At 46.6% G+C, this 21,752-nt stretch overlaps 1 protein-coding gene across 1 annotated transcript; it reads right to left on the reverse strand.

The window, feature by feature from the left end:
* Positions 1 to 2,079: 2,079 nt before the first annotated feature.
* Positions 2,080 to 21,752, reverse strand: LOC139417453 (probable C->U-editing enzyme APOBEC-2). Its single transcript, XM_071166739.1, has 5 exons — positions 21,296 to 21,752; positions 7,541 to 7,721; positions 5,481 to 5,651; positions 4,638 to 4,819; positions 2,080 to 4,549 (listed from the first exon to the last, which is right to left on the reverse strand). Exons 1-4 carry the CDS (start codon positions 21,589 to 21,591, stop codon positions 4,640 to 4,642), a joined length of 828 nt encoding a protein of 275 aa, XP_071022840.1. The 5' UTR covers positions 21,592 to 21,752; the 3' UTR covers positions 2,080 to 4,549; positions 4,638 to 4,639.

Raw genomic sequence — 21,752 nt, forward strand, 5'->3', positions numbered from 1 at the left:
TCTGTCTTCCATTCCTTCCTGTCTTCCTGTAGTTGATGAGTCTGTCTGTCTTCCATTCCTTCCTGTCTTCCTGTAGTTGATGAGTCTGTCTGTCTTCCATTCCTTCCTGTCTTCCTGTAGTTGATGAGTCTGTCTGTCTTCCATTCCTTCCTGTCTTCCTGTAGTTGATGAGTCTGTCTGTCTTCCATTCCTTCCTGTCTTCCTGTAGTTGATGAGTCTGTCTGTCTTCCATTCCTTCCTGTCTTCCTGTAGTTGATGAGTCTGTCTGTCTTCCATTCCTTCCTGTCTTCCTGTAGTTGATGAGTCTGTCTGTCTTCCATTCCTTCCTGTCTTCCTGTAGTTGATGAGTCTGTCTGTCTTCCATTCCTTCCTGTCTTCCTGTAGTTGATGAGTCTGTCTGTCTTCCATTCCTTCCTGTCTTCCTGTAGTTGATGACACTTTGCTTCTTGAAAGTACAATATCTTGAAAACTTGACTGCTGACATACAAAACATTTTGGGATTTTATCTATCAACAGCGGACTCTTTTTTTTAAATACCAAAATAAAATGTTTTAGTGGAATTTGGGGGTGGAGCTCAATATACAATATATTTCCTGTTTCCTGTTTTATTTAGACAAGGAGTCAATGCTTAGTCCAAGGTATCTTTATTTTGACAGGAAGTCAAGGTCTATTTATTTAGACAGGGAGTCAATGCTGAGACCAAGGTTTATTTATTTAGACAGGGACTCCCAGCATCTCAATGCTGAGACCAAGGTATATTTATTCAGACAGGGAGTCAATGCTGAGACCAAGGTCTATTTATTTAGACAGAGAGTCAATGCTGAGACCAAGGTCTCTTTATTTAGACAGGGAGTCAATGCTGAGACCAAGGTCTATTTATTTAGACAGGGAGTCAATACTGAGACCAAGGTCTCTTTATTTAGACAGAGAGTCAATGCTGAGACCAAGGTCTATTTATTTAGACAGGGAGTCAATGCTGAGACCAAGGTCTATTTATTTAGACAGAGATTCAATGCTGAGACCAAGGTCTCTTTATTTAGACAGGGAGTCAATGCTGAGACCAAGGTCTATTTATTTAGACAGGGAGTCAATACTGAGATCAAGGTCTCTTTATTTAGACCGAGAGTCAATGCTGAGACCAAGGTGTCTTTATTTAGACAGGGAGTCAATGCTGAGACCAAGGTCTCTTTATTTAGACAGGGAGTCAATGCTGAGACCAAGGTTTATTTATTTAGACAGGGAGTCAATGCTGAGACCAAGGTCTCTTTATTTAGACAGGGAGTCAATGCTGAGACCAAGGTCTATTTATTTAGACAGGGAGTCAATGCTGAGACCAAGGTGTCGTTATTTAGACAGGGAGTCAATGCTGAGACCAAGGTCTCTTTATTTAGACAGGGAGTCAATGCTGAGACCAAGGTTTATTTATTTAGACAGGGAGTCAATGCTGAGACCAAGGTCTCTTTATTTAGACAGGCAGTCAATGCTGAGACCAAGGTCTATTTATTCAGACAAGGAGTCAATGATGAGACCAAGGTGTCTTTATTTAGACAAGGAGTCAATGATGAGACCAAGGTGTCTTTATTTAGACAAGGAGTCAATGCTGACATGTAGAAGTGGTTGTAGCACTTGTAATTGGGGTTGTAGAGCGTGCAGACAGGGTTTTAGACAATGTAAATGTGGTTGTAGGATGAGTAGATGTGGTGGTAGTATGTGTAAATGTGGTTGTAGGACGTGCAGGACGAGTAGATGTGGTTTTAGGATGTGTAGATGGGGTTGTAGGATGTGTAGATGGGGTTGGAGGATGTGTAGATGGGGTTGTAGGATGTGTAGATGGGGTTGGAGGATGTGTAGATGGGGTTGGAGGATGTGTAGATGGGGTTGTAGGATGTGTAGATGTGTAGATGGGGTTGTAGGATGTGTAGATGGGGTTGTAGGACGTGTAGATGGGGTTGTAGGATGTGTAGATGGGGTTGTAGGATGTGTAGATGTGTAGATGGGGTTGTAGGATGTGTAGATGGGGTTGTAGGATGTGTAGATGTGTAGATGGGGTTGGAGGATGTGTAGATGGGGTTGGAGGATGTGTAGATGGGGTTGGAGGATGTGTAGATGGGGTTGGAGGATGTGTAGATGGGGTTGGAGGATGTGTAGATGGGGTTGGAGGATGTGTAGATGTGTAGATGGGGTTGTAGGATGTGTAGATGGGGTTGTAGGACGTGTAGATGGGGTTGTAGGACGTGTAGATGTGTAGATGGGGTTGTAGGACGTGTAGATGTGTAGATGGGGTTGTAGGATGTGTAGATGGGGTTGTAGGATGTGTAGATGGAGTTGGAGGACGTGTAGATGGGGTTGGAGGACGGGTAGCTGGGGTTGGATGACGTGTAGCTGAGGTTGGAGGACGTGTAGCTGGGGTTGGAGGACGTGTAGATGGGGTTGGAGGACGTGTAGATGTGGTTGGAGGACGTGTAGCTGGGGTTGGAGGACATGTAGATGGGGTTGGAAGACGTGCAGCTGGGGTTGGAGGACATGTAGATGGGGTTGGAGGACGTGTAGATGGGGTTGGAGGATGTGTAGATGGGGTTGTAGGACGTGTAGATGTGTAGATGGGGTTGGAGGATGTGTAGATGGGGTTGGATGATGTGTAGATGGGGTTGGAGGACGTGTAGATGGGGTTGGAGGACGTGTAGATGGGGTTGGAGGACGTGTAGATGGGGTTGGAGGATGTGTAGATGTGTAGATGGGGTTGTAGGACGTGTAGATGGGGTTGGAGGACGTGTAGATGGGGTGGGAGGACGTGTAGATGGGGTTGGAGGATGTGTAGATGGGGTTGTAGGATGTGTAGATGGAGTTGGAGGACGTGTAGATGGGGTTGGAGGACGTGTAGCTGGGGTTGGATGACGTGTATCTGGGGTTGGAGGACGTGTAGCTGGGGTTGGAGGACGTGTAGATGGGGTTGGAGGACGTGTAGATGGGGTTGGAGGACGTGTATTTGGGGTTAAAGGACATGTAGATGGGGTTGGAGGACGTGTAGCTGGGGTTGGAGGACATATAGATGGGGTTGGAGGGCGTGTTGATGGGGTTGGAGGATGTGTAAATGGGGTTGTAGGACGTGTAGATGGGGTTGGAGGACGTTTAGATGTGTAGATGGGATTGGTGGATGTGTAGATGGGGTTGGATGATGTGTAGATGGGGTTGGAGGACGTGTAGATGTGTAGATGGGGTTGGAGGATGTGTAGATGGGGTTGGAGGACGTGTAGATGGGGTTGGAGGACGTGTAGATGTGTAGATGGGATTGGAGGATGTGTAGATGGGGTTGGATGATGTGTAGATGGGGTTGGAGGACGTGTAGATGTGTAGATGGGGTTGGAGGATGTGTAGATGGGGTTGGAGGACGTGTAGATGGGGTTGGAGGATGTGTAGATGGGGTTGGAGGATGTGTAGATGGGGTTGGAGGATGTGTAAATGTGTAGATGGGGTTGTAGGACGTGTAGATGGGGTTGTAGGACGTGTAGATGGGGTTGTAGGACGTGTATATGGGGTTGGAGGACGTGTAGATGGGGTTGTAGGATGTGTAGATGGGGTTGGAGGATGTGTAGATGGGGTTGGAGGTCGTGTAGATGGGGTTGGAGGACGTGTAGATGTGTAGATGGGGTTGTAGGATGTGTAGATGGGTTGGAGGACGTGTAGATGGGGTTGGAGGACATGTAGATGAGGTTGGAGGACGTGTAGATGTGTAGATGGGGTTGTAGGACGTGTAGATGAGGTTGTAGGACATGTAGATGGGGTTGTAGGACGTGTAGATGTGTAGATGGGGTTGTAGGATGTGTAGACGGGGTTGTAGGATGTGTAGATGGGGTTGGAGGACGTGTAGATGGGGTTGGAGGAAGTGTAGATGGGGTTGTAGGATGTGTAGATTGGGTTGTAGGACGTGTAGATGGGGTTGGAGGACGTGTAGATGGGGTTGGAGGAAGTGTAGATGGCGTTGTAGGATGTGTAGATTGGGTTGTAGGACGTGTAGATGGGGTTGGTGGACGTGTAGATGGGTTGGAGGACGTGTAGATGGGGTTGGAGGATGTGTAGATGGGGTTGGAGGACGTGTAGATGGGTTGGAGGACGTGTAGATTGGTAGGAGGACGTGTAGATGGGGTTGTAGGACGTGTAGATGGGGTTGTAGGACGTGTAGATGGGTTGGAGGACGTGTAGATGGGGTTGGAGGATGTGTAGATGGGGTTGGAGGATGTGTAGATGGGGTTGGAGGATGTGTAGATGGAGTTGGAGGATGTGTAGATGGGGTTGGAGGACGTGTAGATGGGGTTGGAGGATGTGTAGATGGGGTTGGAGGATGTGTAGATGGGGTTGGAGGATGTGTAGATGGAGTTGGAGGATGTGTAGATGGGGTTGGAGGATGTGTAGATGGGGTTGGAGGATGTGTAGATGGAGTTGGAGGATGTGTAGATGGGGTTTGTAGGACGTGAAGATGGGGTTGGAGAACGTGTAGATGGGGTTGTAGTTGTAGTCAGGGTGTGGGGGTGTGAAATGGTTTTGACTGCACCTGAAACAGAAACACACAGAAAACAAATACAAAAAGGAAAAGTTAATACTATCTCTCTGTGTATGTGCGTGTGCGTAGATGTATGTACCTTTACTTGAGGATGGTGTTGAGTCTGTACTGGTAGTATTGGTAGTTGTCCTGACAGTCCTCCCAGGGGTTAAAGGTCATGTCCTCATCCTTCTCTACAAACGTTTCCCAGACAGACAAGAAGTCAGACGGCTTCATCATCCTTATCCTCACACCCAGTGACGCCAGGCACCGCAGGCCCACCTAGCACACAGAGACACAAACACACAGCACGCACATGTACTGTATGAGAGCGAGGGAGTCTAATTTGGTATTTGGTATTTTATTAGGATCCCCATTAGCTGTTGCAAAAGCAGCAGCTACTCTTCCTGGGGTCCAAACAAAACATGAAACGTGACATAATACAGAACATTAATAAACTCAAAGACAGAACTACATACATTTTTAAAATGGCAAACGTAACCTACATATCAATACATACACACAAACTATCACAAACTAGGTCCAATAGAGGAGAGGCGTTGTGCCGTGAGGTGTTGCATTATCTGTTTTTGAAACCAGATTTGCTGTTTATTTAAGCAATATGAGATGGAAGGAAGTTCCATGCAATAAGGGCTCTATATAATACTGTACGCTTTCTTGAATTTGTTCTGGATTTGGGGACTGTGAAAAGATGACTGGGGTGTGTGTCAGAGCTTTGTGTAAGTTGACTATGCAAACTATTGGAATTTTCAACACATTCATGTTTCTTATGAAAAGAAGAAGTGATGTAGTCAGTCTCTCCTAAACGCTTAGCCAGAGAGACTGGCATGCATAGTATTTATATCAGCCCTCTGATTACAATGAAGAGCAAGACCTGCCGCTTTGCTGCCCATCTCTGTGTGTGTGGGAGGGGGATTGGCACCTTTATCTCAGGCTCCTCCCACAGGAAGAGGCGGGACATGAGGAGGTAGAGGCGGAGATTCTTTCTCAGTCTGAGGACATCGGCCATCTTGGTGAAGCAGGCTGCACAAGGACTGGAAGATACGTACCATCGGACCTCATATTCCTGGGAGGAGTCATAGTGGGGGAGGACCTGTGGGCGAGAAGGGGAGAATCTGAGTCAAAGAGTTGGTACGAGGGTACACCTAGAGGGAGAATCTGTGTCAGAGTTGGTAGGAGGGTACACCTAGAGGGGGAATATGTGTCAGAGTTGGTAGGAGGGTACACCTAGAGGGGGAATATGTGTCAGAGTTGGTAGGAGGGTACACCTAGAGGGAGAATCTGAGTCACAGAGTTGGTACGAGGGTACACCTAGAGGGGGAATATGTGTCAGAGTTGGTAGGAGGGTACACCTAGAGGGGGAATATGTGTCAGAGTTGGTAGGAGGGTACACCTAGAGGGGGAATATGTGTCAGAGTTGGTAGGAGGGTACACCTAGAGGGGGAATATGTGTCAGAGTTGGTAGGAGGGTACACCTAGAGGGGGAATATGTGTCAGAGTTGGTAGGAGGGTACACCTAGAGGGGGAATATGTGTCAGAGTTGGTACGAGGGTACACCTAGAGGGGGAATATGTGTCAGAGTTGGTAGGAGGGTACACCTAAAGGGAGAATCTGAGTCACAGAGTTGGTACGAGGGTACACCTAGAGGGGGAATATGTGTCAGAGTTGGTAGGAGGGTACACCTAGAGGGGGAATATGTGTCAGAGTTGGTAGGAGGGTACACCTAGAGGGGGAATATGTGTCAGAGTTGGTAGGAGGGTACACCTAGAGGGGGAAAATGTGTCAGAGTTGGTAGGAGGGTACACCTAGAGGGGGAATATGTGTCAGAGTTGGTAGGAGGGTACACCTAGAGGGGGAATATGTGTCAGAGTTGGTAGGAGGGTACACCTAGAGGGAGAATCTGAGTCACAGAGTTGGTAGGAGGGTACACCTAGAGGGAGAATCTGAGTCACAGAGTTGGTAGGATGGTACACCTAGAGGGGGAATATGTGTCAGAGTTGGTAGGAGGGTACACCTAGAGGGGGAATATGTGTCAGAGTTGGTACGAGGGTACACCTAGAGGGGGAATATGTGTCAGAGTTGGTAGGAGGGTACACCTAGAGGGGGAAAATGTGTCAGAGTTGGTAGGAGGGTACACCTAGAGGGAGAATCTGAGTCACAGAGTTGGTAGGAGGGTACACCTAGAGGGGGAATATGTGTCAGAGTTGGTAGGAGGGTATACCTAGAGGGGGAAAATGTGTCAGAGTTGGTAGGAGGGTACACCTAGAGGGGGAATATGTGTCAGAGTTGGTAGGAGGGTACACCTAGAGGGGGAATATGTGTCAGAGTTGGTAGGAGGGTACACCTAGAGGGGGAATATGTGTCAGAGTTGGTAGGAGGGTACACCTAGAGGGAGAATCTGAGTCACAGAGTTGGTAGGATGGTACACCTAGAGGGGGAATATGTGTCAGAGTTGGTAGGAGGGTACACCTAGAGGGGGAATATGTGTCAGAGTTGGTAGGAGGGTACACCTAGAGGGGGAACATTCGTCAGAGTTGGTAGGACGGTACACCTAGAGGGGGAATATGTGTCAGAGTTGGTAGGAGGGTACACCTAGAGGGGGAATATATGTGTCCCACACTAAAACTGGCTTCATGGTGCATCCCACACTAAAATTGGCTTCATGGTGCATCCCACACTAAAACTGGCTTCATGATGCATCCCACACTGAAACTGGCTTCATGGTGCATCCCACACTAAAACTGGCTTCATGGTGCATCCCACACTAAAACTGGCTTCATGGTGCATACCACACTAAAACTGGCTTCATGATGCATCCCACACTAAAACTGGCTTCATGGTGCATCCCATACTAAAACTGGCTTCATGATGTATCCCACACGAAAACTGGCTTCATGGTGCATCCCACACTAAAACTGGCTTCATGGTGCATCCCACGATAAAACAGCCAAGTGAGCCCTCCATCCAACTTTATGTTGTTACCCGTGTGAAGAAGGCCTCCTCTACGTGTGCGGTGGCGTGTTCGTCCTCTATGTATCCCTGTAGTGGATCAGTGGCGCCCTCCGGAGTCTCCACGCGGTAACATAGCAACGTCTTATTACGGCCAGATGAATACTCAACGTTCCGGAATTGGAACTTAAAGTAGAACGGACTCATCTGCTCCCTGTGGGGAGAAGGGGAGAGGGAGGGAGAGAAAAATAAGGAGATAAAGAGAGAGAGGATAAGCTAAAGGTGGCGACCTGCTGTTTGAGGTCAAATAAGCTTCCAAGCCGAATATTCCCTGCCATGACCCGAATTCGAAAAAGGGTTGCTGGAGCCACAACACAGAGTACTAACTGTGCAAACGGAGGAGATGATTGTGGACTTCAGGAAACAGCAGAAGCAGCCCCCTATCCACATCGACGGGACAGTAGTGGAGAAGGTAGTAAGTTTTAAGTTCCTCGGCGTACACATCATGTACAAACTGAAATGGTCCACCCACACAGACAGTGTGGTGAAGAAGGCGCAACAGTGCCTCTTCAACCTCGGGAGGCTGAAGAAATTTGGCTATACACCAAAAACACTCACAAACTTTTACAGGTGCACAATCGAGAGTATCCTGTCGGGCTGTATCACCGCCTGGTACGGCAACTCCGCCCACAACCGTAAGGCTCTCCAGAGGGTAGTGAGGTCTGCACAACGCATCACCGGGGGCAAACTACCTGCCCTCCAGGACACCCACAGCACCCGATGTCACAGGAAGGCCAAAAAGATCATCAAGGACAACAACTACCCGAGCCACTGCCTGTTCACCCCGCTATCATCCAGAAGGCGAGGTCAGTACAGGTACATCAAAGCTGGGACCGAGAGACTGAAAAACAGCCTCTATCTCAAGGCCGTCAGACTGTTAAACAGAAATCACTAACTCAGAGAGGCTGCTGCCTACATTGAGACCCAATCACTGGCCACTTTAATAAATGGATCACTTGTCACTTTATACAATATCATTCTAAATAATGCCACTTTAATAATGTTTGCATATCTTACATTACTCATAGCACATGTATATACTGTATTTTATACCATCTACTGCACCTTGCCCATGCCATCGCTCATCCATGTACTTACATGTACATATTCTCATTCACCCCTTTAGATTTGTGTGTATTAGGTAGTTGTTGGGGAATTGTTAGATTACTTGTTAGATATTACTGCACTGTCGGACCTAGAAGCACAAGCATTTTGCTACACTCGCATTAACATCTACTAACCATGTGTTTGTGACAAATAAAATTAGATTTGGATTTGATTTGGTAACTACTATAGGATCACAGCACTCTACTGGAAAACATGGCTAACACAAGACAGAGGCTATTCCAAATCCGAACAGTATCCCTTACCCTCTTTTGATTAAACCCTGAAAATATAAATGTTATAAATGAAGCCCTAGGGACCTCAGAGTTAGTGGTAGTGCCCAGGGAGAGAGGTAGGGGGTGTATTGGGACCGGCTGTCATGGTAACAGTCACTACTAATGAATCAAATCAAATCAAATTTTATTTGTCACATGCTTCCTTACAAGCCCTTAACCAACAATGCAGTTCAAGAAATAGAGTTATGAAAATATTTACTAAATAAACTAAAGTGAAAAAAAAACAAGTCAATCAAAAAGTAACACAAGAAATGTACATAACAATAACGAGGCTATATACAGGATGTACCAGTACCGAGTCAATGTGCAGGGTTAGAGGTTAATCGAGGTAATTTGTAAAGTGACTACAAACCTCTGTTATGGTGGGGTTTGGCTGCTTTGATCATGACTTAACAATCATTATAAAACTGGTTGTTTGGATCCTGGATGTTGATTGGACAAGCAGTGTTTGAAGACGGTAATGGTTCCAATAGTTTTTCCACCAGGCATTTTTCCCACAGGGTATTTTAGAAACACTTACAGTAAGGGCTGTGATTCATGGAGGCTTGCCCTGGCATGACGTTTTGATAACTGTGTAAATTTCTCTTGGAGAAGTTGACTTCTATCAGTATATTCACCTGTATATGTGGCGATCATAAAGATCTACAAAGGTCATAATGATCTGGAGGAGACTGCCGAATCGAGGTAAACATCTCTGGATTAACCATCTGTTAGCAAAATGTGCTGACTTTCATTGAATTGACAATTCTGTGAACTGTCTTGTGTAAGTTTTACATTGACACAATAACTGTTAGCAAAGGTGTCAGCTAGAGATGACGTGTAGGAGCTGGCAGGGATTGTAGCCTTGCATGATGTCTACGTTGATGCTAATTAGCATTTTCTAATCTGAGAGTAAATAGAGCCCAACATATTGATAAACGTCGCCTTGTACTAGAGAGATTTACATGGTAATCAAAACGTCACGCAAGGGTACGCCTGCGTTAAACACAGCTCTTATTGAAGGGTTCCTGAAATTCCCTACGAGAAAAATGATTGGAACCATTTCCCTGTTTGACCGCAAGACTCTATGGGCATTATGACACTGTGGGGCTCTATTGGTCATCACAGGCTCACTATATCTGCTAACAGTTTCATCTGAAAATTGTCACTGCATCTCAATGGGTTGGTTGTTTGCCAACAAAACGGACACCTGCGCAACTATTGGGCAAAACAGATGTGTTGGCTTAGATTGTTGACAACATGTAAACGATATTTCGTCTCCAATGTTTATTGAAACAATAAATACATTTGCACAATGAGCACTTGTTGTCTTTCAAATACATTGCTACATGGTTAGCTACCTAGCGAATTTGAGCTATATTAGCATTGACATGAAATTAGTCAAAACACTTGTCACATGTCACATGCACCGAATACAGTGAAATGCTAAATTACAAGCCCTTGACCAACAATGCAGTTTTAAGAAAAATAAGTGTTATGTAAAAATAGATAAGTAAAAAATAAAATAACAAATAACAAATAATTAAAGAGCAGCAGTAAAATAACAGTAGTGAGGCTATATACAGGGGGTACCGGTACAGAGTCAATGTCCGGGGGCACTGGTTAGTCGAGGTAATTGAGGTAATATGTACATGTAGGCAGAGTTAAAATGACTATGCATAGATAATAAACAGAGAGTAGCAGTAGCGTAAAAGGGGATGCAAATTGTCTGGGAAGCCATTAGTGTTCAGGGTCTGACAGTCTATGACTGGGGTGGGTGGGGTCTTTGACAATGTTTACGGCCTTCAGGGACAAGTTGAAAATGTCAGTGAACACACTTGCTAGTTAGTCAGCGCATGCTCAAAGGACACATCCTTATAATCTGTCTGGCCCTGCGGCCTTGTAAATCTTGACCTGTTTAAAGGTCTCACTCACATCGGCTACAGAGAGCGTGATCACACAGTTGTCAGAAACAGCTGGTGCTCGCATGCATGTTTCAGTGCTACTAGCCTCGAAGGAGCATAGAAGTAATTTAGCTCACCTGGAAGGCTTGTGTCACTGGGCAGCTCGTGGCTGTGCTTCCCTTTGTAGTCTGTAATAATTTGCAAGCCCTGCCACATCCGACGAGCATCGGAGCCGGTGTAGTATGATTCAATCTTAGTCCTGTATTGACGCTTTGCCTGTTTATTGGTTCGTTGGAGGGAATAGCGGGATTTCTTATAAGCGCCCAGGTTAGAGTCCCGCTCCTTGAAAGCGGCAGCTCTACTCTTTAGCTCAATGCAGATGTTGCCTGTAATCCATGGCTTCTGGTTGGGGTATGTATGTACGGTCACTGTGGGGACAGCGTCATCAATGCACTTATTGGTGAAGCCGGTGACTGATGTGGTATCCTCCTCAATGCCATTGGATGAGTCCTGGTACATTATTCCAGTCTGTGCTAGCATCTGCGTCATCTGACACCTTCCATATTGAACAAGTCACTGGTACTTACTGCTTTAGTTTTTGCTTGTTAGCAGGAATCAGGAGGATAGAGTTTTGGTCAGAATTGCCAAATGGAGGGCGGGGGAGAGCTTTGTACTCGTCTCTGTCTGTGGAGTAAATATCTAGAGTTGTTTTCTCTCTGGTTGTACATGTAACATGCTGGTAGAAATGAGGTGAAACGGATTTAAGTTTCCCTGCATTAAAGTCCCAGGCCGCCTCTGGGCTCACAAGTGGTGCAGCGGTCTAAGGCACTGCATCCCAGTGCTAGAGGCGTCACTACAGACCCTGTTTAGATTGCAGGCTGTATCACAACCGACCATGATTAGGAGTCCCATAGGGCGGCGCACAATTGGCTCACCATTGTCCGGGTTTGGCAGGGGTAGGCCGTCATTGTAAATAAGAATTTATTCTTAACTGACTTGCCTAGATAACTAAAGGTTCAATAAATAAATAAAAATGATACTTTTTTTGTTTGCTTATGGCTTTATACAGCTCGCTGAGTGCAGTCTTCGTGCCAGGATTGGTTTGTGGTGGTAAATAGACAGCTACAACTCTCTTGGTAAATAGTGTGGTCTACAGCTTATCATGAGATACTCTACCTCAGGCGAGCAAAACCTTGAGACTTCCTTAACATTGATTTTCCGCACCAGCTTTTATTGACACACTGATTGGTAAAGTAATTTAATGAGCAAAATATAAAAAACAGTTGATTTCACAGGTTAAAAAAAGGAACAGAAAGGAACAATTCCAACCGGTACTTTTTTGGGGTTGAACCAGTTCAGAACTGTATTTTGCTGATCGGAACAGTAGAACGTAATTCATTTTGAGGGGGTTCTGTTCAGAGCAAAATGACTGGAAAATCATTTTGGTTCCAACATGTTTTGAAGAAGTCAATTTTCTTATTGACAACTCCACACCTGTAGCACAGTGCTGCCATGACAACTCCACACCTGTAGCACAGTGTTGCCATGACAACTCCACACCTGTAGCACAGTGCTGCCATGACAACTCCACACCTGTAGCACAGTGCTGCCATGACAACTCCACACCTGTACCACATCACTGCCATGACAACTCCACACCTGTAGCACAGTGCTGCCATGACAACTCCACACCTGTAGCACAGTGCTGCCATGACAACTCCACACCTGTACCACATCACTGCCATGACAACTCCACACCTGTAGCACAGTGCTGCCATGACAACTCCACACCTGTAGCACAGTGCTGCCATGACAACTCCACACCTGTACCACATCACTGCCATGACAACTCCACACCTGTAGCACAGTGCTGCCATGACAACTCCACACCTGTAGCACAGTGCTGCCATGACAACTCCACACCTGAACCACATCGCTGCCATGACAACTCCACACCTGCACTACATCGCTGCCATGCCATAACCACACCTGTACTACATCGCTGCCATGACAACTCCACACCTGCACCACATCGCTGCCATGCCATAACCACACCTGTACTACATCGCTGCCATGACAACTCCACACCTGCACCACATCGCTGCCATGCCATAACCACACCTGTACTACATCGCTGCCATGACAACTCCAAACCTGCACCACATCGCTGCCATGCCATAACCACACCTGTACTACATCGCTGCCATGACAACTCCACACCTGCACCACATCGCTGCCATGCCATAACCACACCTGTACTACATCGCTGCCATGACAACTCCACACCTGCACCACATCGCTGCCATGCCATAACCACACCTGTACTACATCGCTGCCATGACAACTCCACACCTGTACCACAGTGCTGCCATGCCATAACCACACCTGTACTACATCGCTGCCATGACAACTCCACACCTGTACCACAGTGCTGCCATGCCATAACCACACCTGTACTACATCGCTGCCATGACAACTCCACACCTGTACCACAGTGCTGCCATGCCATAACCACACCTGCACTACATCGCTGCCATGACAACTCCACACCTGTACCACAGTGCTGCCATGCCATAACCACACCTGCACCACATCGCTGCCATGACAACTCCACACCTGCACCACATCGCTGCCATGACAACTCCACACCTGCACCACATCGCTGCCATGCCATAACCACACCTGTACTACATCGCTGCCATGACAACTCCACACCTGTACTACATCGCTGCCATGACAACTCCACACCTGTACTACATCGCTGCCATGACAACTCCACACCTGCACCACATCGCTGCCATGCCATAACCACACCTGTACTACATCGCTGCCATGACAACTCCACACCTGTACTACATCGCTGCCATGACAACTCCACACCTGTACTACATCGCTGCCATGACCACTCCACACCTGAACCACATCGCTGCCATTACAACTCCACACCTGAACCACATCGCTGCCATGACAACTCCACACCTGAACCACATCGCTGCCATGTTTTGAAGAAGTCCATTTTCTTCTTCTACTACTTCTATGGGCTGGTAAACTATCTAGCTATCATCAACCCCTGCCCCTTATCCAAATACAATTAAGCGCTGATGAAGCCAGACAGTCAATAACTGTTGTCTATTAGCAGATTGTATAACAACACATATAACATACAATAAAAACAACAGTATTGTCACGCCCTGACCTTAGAGAGCCTTTTTATTTCCCTATTTGGTTAGGTCAGGGTGTGATTTGGGTGGGCATTCTATGTTTTCTATTTCTTTGTTTTTGGCCGAGTGTGGTTCCCAATCAGAGGCAGCTGTCTATCGTTGTCTCTGATTGGGAATCATACTTAGGCAGCCTTTTCCCCACCTAATGTTGTGGGTTATTATTTATTTTCTGTTTGTGTGCACCACGGTTGCGTCACGGTCGGTTTCTGTTTACCTGTTTGTTGTGAAGGTTTCACTTTATTAAAGATGTGGAATTACATGCACGCTGCGCCTTGGCTCATCTATGACAGGGAGTTTGAAGACAGTGATCGTGACAAGTATGAAATGTATTATAAAACACATGCTGATTAAAAATTAGAAACAAGCAAATAGAAATGCCAAATATTTGTCTTTCTTAATTTACATTTCCTCATCACCCGAATGGCACATTCCCGGATTGTCCATACCTATCAGGCTGAGATGGGGAGTCTGCAACGGAACACAGAAATTGAATCAGAAGTGTTGTTAGGGAAGGGATGCAAAAAGTGTTTTAATCAGAGAGAATTCAGTATTCACTCATTGTGAAATGATCTTAGCATCATAAAGTAAAGCCCTGAAGACTGGTATTGAATGGTTTCAATGAAGGGGCAACGGCTGAGGTGCAATAAAGAGGTGGCTTGCATGATTCAACATCATCAGGGCTGCCATGACAACTCCACACCTGTAGCACAGTGCTGCCATGACATAACCACACCTGTACCACATCGCTGCCATGACAACTCCACACCTGTAGCACAGTGCTGCCATGACAACTCCACACCTGCACCACATCGCTGCCATGACATAACCACAACTGTACCACATCACTGCCATGACAACTCCACACCTGTAGCACAGTGCTGCCATGACATAACCACACCTGTACCACATTGCTGCCATGACAACTCCACACCTGTAGCACAGTGCTGCCATGACCACTCCACACCTGCACCACATCGCTGCCATGACATAACCACACCTGTACCACATCACTGCCATGACAACTCCACACCTGTAGCACAGTGCTGCCATGACATAACCACACCTGTACCACATCGCTGCCATGACAACTCCACACCTGTAGCACAGTGCTGCCATGACAACTTCACACCTGCACCACATCGCTGCCATGACATAACCACACCTGTACCACATCGCTGCCATGACAACTCCACACCTGTAGCACAGTGCTGCCATGACATAACCACACCTGTACCACATCGCTGCCATGACAACTCCACACCTGTAGCACAGTGCTGCCATGACATACCCACACCTGTACCACATCGCTGCCATGACAACTCCACACCTGTAGCACAGTGCTGCCATGACAACTCCACTCCTGCACCACATCGCTGCCATGACAACTCCACACCTGCACCATATCGCTGCCATGACATAACCACACCTGTACCACATCGCTGCCATGACAACTCCACACCTGTAGCACAGTGCTGCCATGACAACTCCACACCTGTAGCACAGTGCTGCCATGACAACTCCACACCTGTAGCACAGTGCTGCCATGACAACTCCACACCTGTAGCACAGTGCTGCCATGACAACTCCACACCTGTAGCACAGTGCTGCCATGACAACTCCACACCTGTAGCACAGTGCTGCCATGACAACTCCACACCTGTACCACATCACTGCCATGACAACTCCACACCTGTAGCACAGTGCTGCCATGACAACTCCACACCTGTAGCACAGTGCTGCCATGACAACTCCACACCTGTAGCACATCGTTGCCATGACATAACCACACCTGTACCACATCGCTGCCATGACAACTCCACACCTGTAGCACAGTGCTGCCATGAAACTCCACACCTGTAGCAAAGTGCTGCCATGACAACTCCACACCTGTAGCACAGTGCAGCCATGACAACTCCACACCTGTACCACATCGCTGCCATGACAACTCCACACCTGTAGCACAGTGCTGCCATGACAACTCCACACCTGTAGCACAGTGCTAGCATGACAACTCCATACCTGCACCACATCGCTGCCATGACAACTCCACACCTGCACCACATCGCTGCCATGACAACTCCACACCTGTACCACATCGCTGCCATGACATAACCACACCTGTACCACATCGCTGCCATGACAACTCCAAACCTGTACCACATCGCTGCCATGTCACCTCCACACCTGTACCACATCGCTGCCATGTCACCTCTACACCTGTACCACATCGCTGCCATGTCACCTCCACACCTGTACCACATCGTTGCCATGACAACTCCACACCTGTAGCACAGTGCTGCCATGACAACTCCACACCTGTACCACATCGCTGCATGACAACTCCACACCTGTAGCACAGTGCTGCCATGAAAACTCCACACCTGTAGCACAGTGCTGCCATGACAACTCCACACCTATTGCACAGTGCTGCCATGACAACTCCACACCTGTAGCACATCGCTGCAATGACAACTCCACACCTGCACCACATTGCTGCCATGACAACTCCACACCTGCACCACATCGCTGCCATGACAACTCCACACCTGCACCACATCGCTGCCAGGACAACTCCAAACCTGTACCACATCGCTGCCATGACAACTCCACACCTGTACCACATCGCTGCCATGACAACTCCACACTTGTACCACATTGCTGCCATGACAACTCCACACTTGTACCACATTGCTGCCATGTCACCTCCACACCTGTACCACATCGCTGCCGTGACTGCTCCACACCTTTACAAAATCGCTGCCATGACACCTCCACACCTGTACCACATAGCTGCCATGACAACTCCACACCTGTATTACATCGCTGCCATGACAACTCCACACCTGTAGCACAGTGCTGCCATGACAACTCCACACCTGTAGCACAGTGCTGCCATGACAACTCCACACCTGTAGCACAGTGCTGCCATGACAACTCCACACCTGTAGCACAGTGCTGCCATGACAACTCCACACCTGTACCACATCGCTGCCATGACAACTACACACCTGTAGCACAGTGCTGCCATGACAACTCCACACCTGTAGCACAGTGCTGCCATGACAACTCCACACCTGTACCACATCGCTGCCATGACAACTACACACCTGTAGCACAGTGCTGCCATGACAACTCCACACCTGTAGCACAGTGCTGCCATGACAACTCCACACCTGTACCACATCGCTGCCATGACAACTCCACACCTGCACCACATCGCTGCCATGACAACTCCACACCTGCACCACATCGCTGCCATGACAACTCCACACCTGTACCACATCGCTGCCATGTCACCTCCACACCTGTACCACATCGCTGCCATGACAACTCCACACCTGTACCACATCGCTGCCATGACAACTCCACACCTGTACCACATCGCTACCATGTCACCTCCACACCTGTACCACATCGCTGCCATGACAACTCCACACCTGTAGCTCAGTGCTGCCATGACAACTCCACACCTGTAGCACAGTGCTGCCATGACAACTCCACACATGACAAGCTCTCTCTCACACACACACACACACACACACACACACACACACACACACACACACACACACACACACACACACACAGCAAGGATGGAGTGACAAAGTGCAGTGCTTAAAGACACACAGAGCCTGCTATGGCATTACCATAATCTCAAGGCTGTGCCGAGTTTAACGAGATGTCCCGCTTGACCGTAGCTCGCTCGGTCTGAGTGCAGCGACAGTGAAAAAAAGAAGGCCCAAAATGAAGCCTGGAAATCAGGTGCTTTTGGGGGACAGCGGCGGAATCGTTGGGTTTAGAAGGACAATTCAACCACAGGAATGTTCCTAAGGTCCTCCCGATCTGTGCAAGCCTAATCTTGACCGTGTGGCATTAAGCCTTAACAGTAAAACAGGGGTTTTTGATCTCACAGATTACAATGACATCAATCCCCATAGGAATACATTGCCTGCTCCCCTAAATTCAACCTATAGCCTATGTTGATTATGAATGGCGTATGAACCTGTCTTCGATGACAATCCATCAGGCCACTATGAGGTCTACCTGTGTTGATTCTAAGCTTCCTGGAGCAACCGGAAGTGATTAAATTCACCCAAAAGGTGTTTTGATGTACTTCTTGCGACTAGCAATCCCGGATCCGGGAGCGTAATCATAGCCTCAAACGAATTAGCATAACGCAGCGGACATAAATACCCCTAGAAACTTTTCCTATTCATGAAAATCGCAAATGAAATATATTCAAACACAAGCTTAGCCTTTTGTTAACATAAAGACGTTAAACTCAGGATTCTGTAAGAGCCTACTCCAAGGAAGATATGTGTTCAAGTTTAGCTTCCTGTACCAACCGGAAGTGCCTTAAAATGATGTCATAGGTGCTGTTTCGGAGGGTTAAAAAGGTCAGATCTTTTCAAAACTTCATGTGTGATTAAGCAACCCTCATGAACTGTAAATCAGTCATTTCTCCCAACAGATGTCAAAGAAAAACCTCTCACACGCACACACACACACACAAACTCGCGCACACACGCACGCACACGCACGCACGCACACGCACACGCACACGCACACGCACACACACACACACACACACACACACACACACACACACACACACGTGACACAGTGCAGTGCTTAAAGACACACAGAGCCTGCAATGGCATTACCATAATCTCAACCCATAACAGTTAAAAGGTGTTTACATCAAACAGTTTGCATTGACTTCTCTCCCCATAGGAATACATTGCCTGCACCCCTAAATTCAACCTGAAGCCTATGTTGATTATGAATGGTGTATGAACCTGTCTTCGATGACAATCCATCAGGCCACTATGAGGTCTACCTGTGTCGATTCTAAGCTTCCTGAAGCAACCGGAAGTGATTAAATTCACCCTAAAAGTGTTTTGATATACATAACCTGCAATTGTGAAAATCACTGCATTCAACCCTGTGTAGATCAATCAATTCTCAACATAAATACTTAAAACTCAGGATTCTGTAAGAGCATACCCCAATCAAGATATGTGAACCTGTCTTCGATGACAATCCATCAGTCTACTATGAGGTCTATCTGTGTCGGTTCTAAGCTTCCTGAAGCAACCGGAAGTGGTTAAAATCACCCTAAAAGTGTTTTTCCATACCCAACCTGCTTTTTGATAGAAATAGTGCATTCAACCCTGTGTAAATCAGTCAGTTCTTAACGTAAAGACTTAAAACTCAGGATTCTGTAAAAGCCTACCCCAATGAGGATATGTGTTTACTTTTAGCTTCCTGTGCCAACCAGAAGTGCCATCATTGGTGTCATAGGGGCTGTTTCGAAGGGTTAAAAAAGTCAGATCTTTCCAAAACTGCATTTAAACTGCCTCGGCCCATAGAGACAGACCCCAACGTTTCTGTCTGATAGCTCATTCAAGGACCCCGTAGCAATGCCCGGAAAATGTGGATTTTCAACACTAATTAAGGTCGCCACTCGGGCTCCAAATGACCTATCAGGCCGAAACGTGGGATTCGGGGTCGCCTCAGCTCGGCCTACATATAATGTCAGAACTGGACCCGCAACTAGAACGTAACTACGTGTTTTATGTTTTTATTATGGTTTGAACAGAAGGCGCTGTGAATTTTGGGCCAGCTCTGAAAAATGTGATAGCTGGCTTCAAAACAGTTTGGTGTTCGAATGATATCTAACTGACTGATGGACGGTGGACGGTGACTTGCTGGCTGACTTTTGTCCATTTGCAATATGTTTAAACAGTGAGGTACCATAACCAAAGTGACATTCTGAAATCAGAATGCACATTGAAACATATTGCAAATGGACAGCCGTGCACCTGATGATTGGAATGGGTTACCAGGAGCACATTTTTAAAACTGTTTTTAATGCATTATGGGGTAGCAAGGGGTCCACGGTTGGGTAGGGAGAACCCCACACCTGTGCCCATCCAACAGGGGGCGCCCCTTGTCATTTTGGACGTTTTTCAAAAAATCATTAAAAAACAACAGTCCCACTTCTCCCTCATCATACATGACAAATAGACCATCTAGGTTGATTCATGGCTTAACATAGTGCTATATATCATTTGGGCAGTATGAAAACAGGTTTGCCTTTTGGACATGGTTCACTGACTTTGGGTTTGTAAACTGACTTCCATTGAAGTGACTGACTTTCAAATCTTTTAGAATGCATTTGGACATTTCTTATGGCATTTGGCAAATAAAAAAAGTGACTTGTGACTGACTTTTGACTTCCTATGAAATCATCTTGCAAATGGACAAAACATATGCCTTATGGACAAGTATTATTATTATTTTTAAATTATAATAAAATATGACTAAAGTATGTTGATACAGTTCTTATACATGTGGAATTGACAAAAAAAATTGAAAGAATCAAAATTTTCTGAATTTTACTCTTGGGTCTTGACTTGTGTTACATTTTGCAATATGAAATATTACGGTGGAGCGCACTCGCCATCTATTGGATTTTTGCAGTGTTACACTTGGCATTTGCCATATGGCATTTGCAATCAACTTTGAATGAAACGAAGTCCAATTGAGTGGTATTGGACATTGTGTATATGTTTTGTACAGAGCCAATATGTTCCCATTCATTTTTGTCCATTTCAGGGGGGTGTTCCCTTACACCTACGAATGACGGGGTTGAGGGACTTGTCGGACGTCTGAAGTAAATCTTTCCCGTACGACTCATTGAAGAAAAAGTATTCCTCCAGTACGGGGTGAATAACTGCTGTCCTGACATCCAGAAGCTCTTTTCGGTTAGAAGACACGGTGGCAAAAACATTATGTACAAAATAAGTTACAAATAACGCGAAAAAACACACACAATAGCACAATTGGTTAGTGGATCAGAAACGACAACCATCTCCTCTGGCGCCATTTTTGGAGAGACCTGAAAATGTCTGTGCAGGTACGCCCCATCCAGCCTGAGCTTAAGAGGATCTACAGAGAAGAACGGGAGAAACTCCCCAAATACAGGTGTGCCAAGCTTGAAGCGTCATACCCAAGAATAACTGTGGCTGTAATCACTGACAAATGTGCTTCAATGAAGTACTGAGTAAAGCATCTGAATACTTATGTAAATGTGTATAAAATGATGAGAGAGACATGACACAAACCCCCAGAGAAAGTATACCTGCCTATGTGTGTTAGAGAGAAAGTGTGCAAAAGAGATTTGTGTGTGGTTGGTGTGTGTTTGGTGAATGTGTTTACCCAGTGACGATCTCCCATGGTGGCAGCTCGATGGTTTCAAACTCTCCATTTTCCACTCCTCCTTCTGCTACCTCTGTTATCTCCTCCATTCCACCTGTCTTCTCTCCGCCTCCCTCCTTCTTCCTCACCTCCCCTGGTTGGTGTTGGTATCCCGTCTTCACAACTTGGTATCCTGTCTTCAACACTTTCTCCTTCTTCTGCTCCTTCTCCTGCTCCTCCTCCTTCTCTAGTGGTTTGCTCTCTCCTTTCTTCTCCCTCTTCTTCACTGAAAGCCAGCCTGGGTGGTTGTCAGCCATGACTCTGTGTTTCAGCGTCTGTAATCAAGTGAATGTCAGTTAGAGGGAGATGTGCGCTGTCTGACTTATATAAATATTATTGTTTGTGTGTGTGTGCATTTTGAATGAGACAGTTAGGTGACACCCACTTTTTCCATGCCTGGCTATTAACAGAAGAATCT

Source organism: Oncorhynchus clarkii, chromosome 9 (genome assembly GCF_045791955.1).
Source record: "Oncorhynchus clarkii lewisi isolate Uvic-CL-2024 chromosome 9, UVic_Ocla_1.0, whole genome shotgun sequence".
NCBI lineage: Eukaryota > Metazoa > Chordata > Actinopteri > Salmoniformes > Salmonidae > Oncorhynchus > Oncorhynchus clarkii.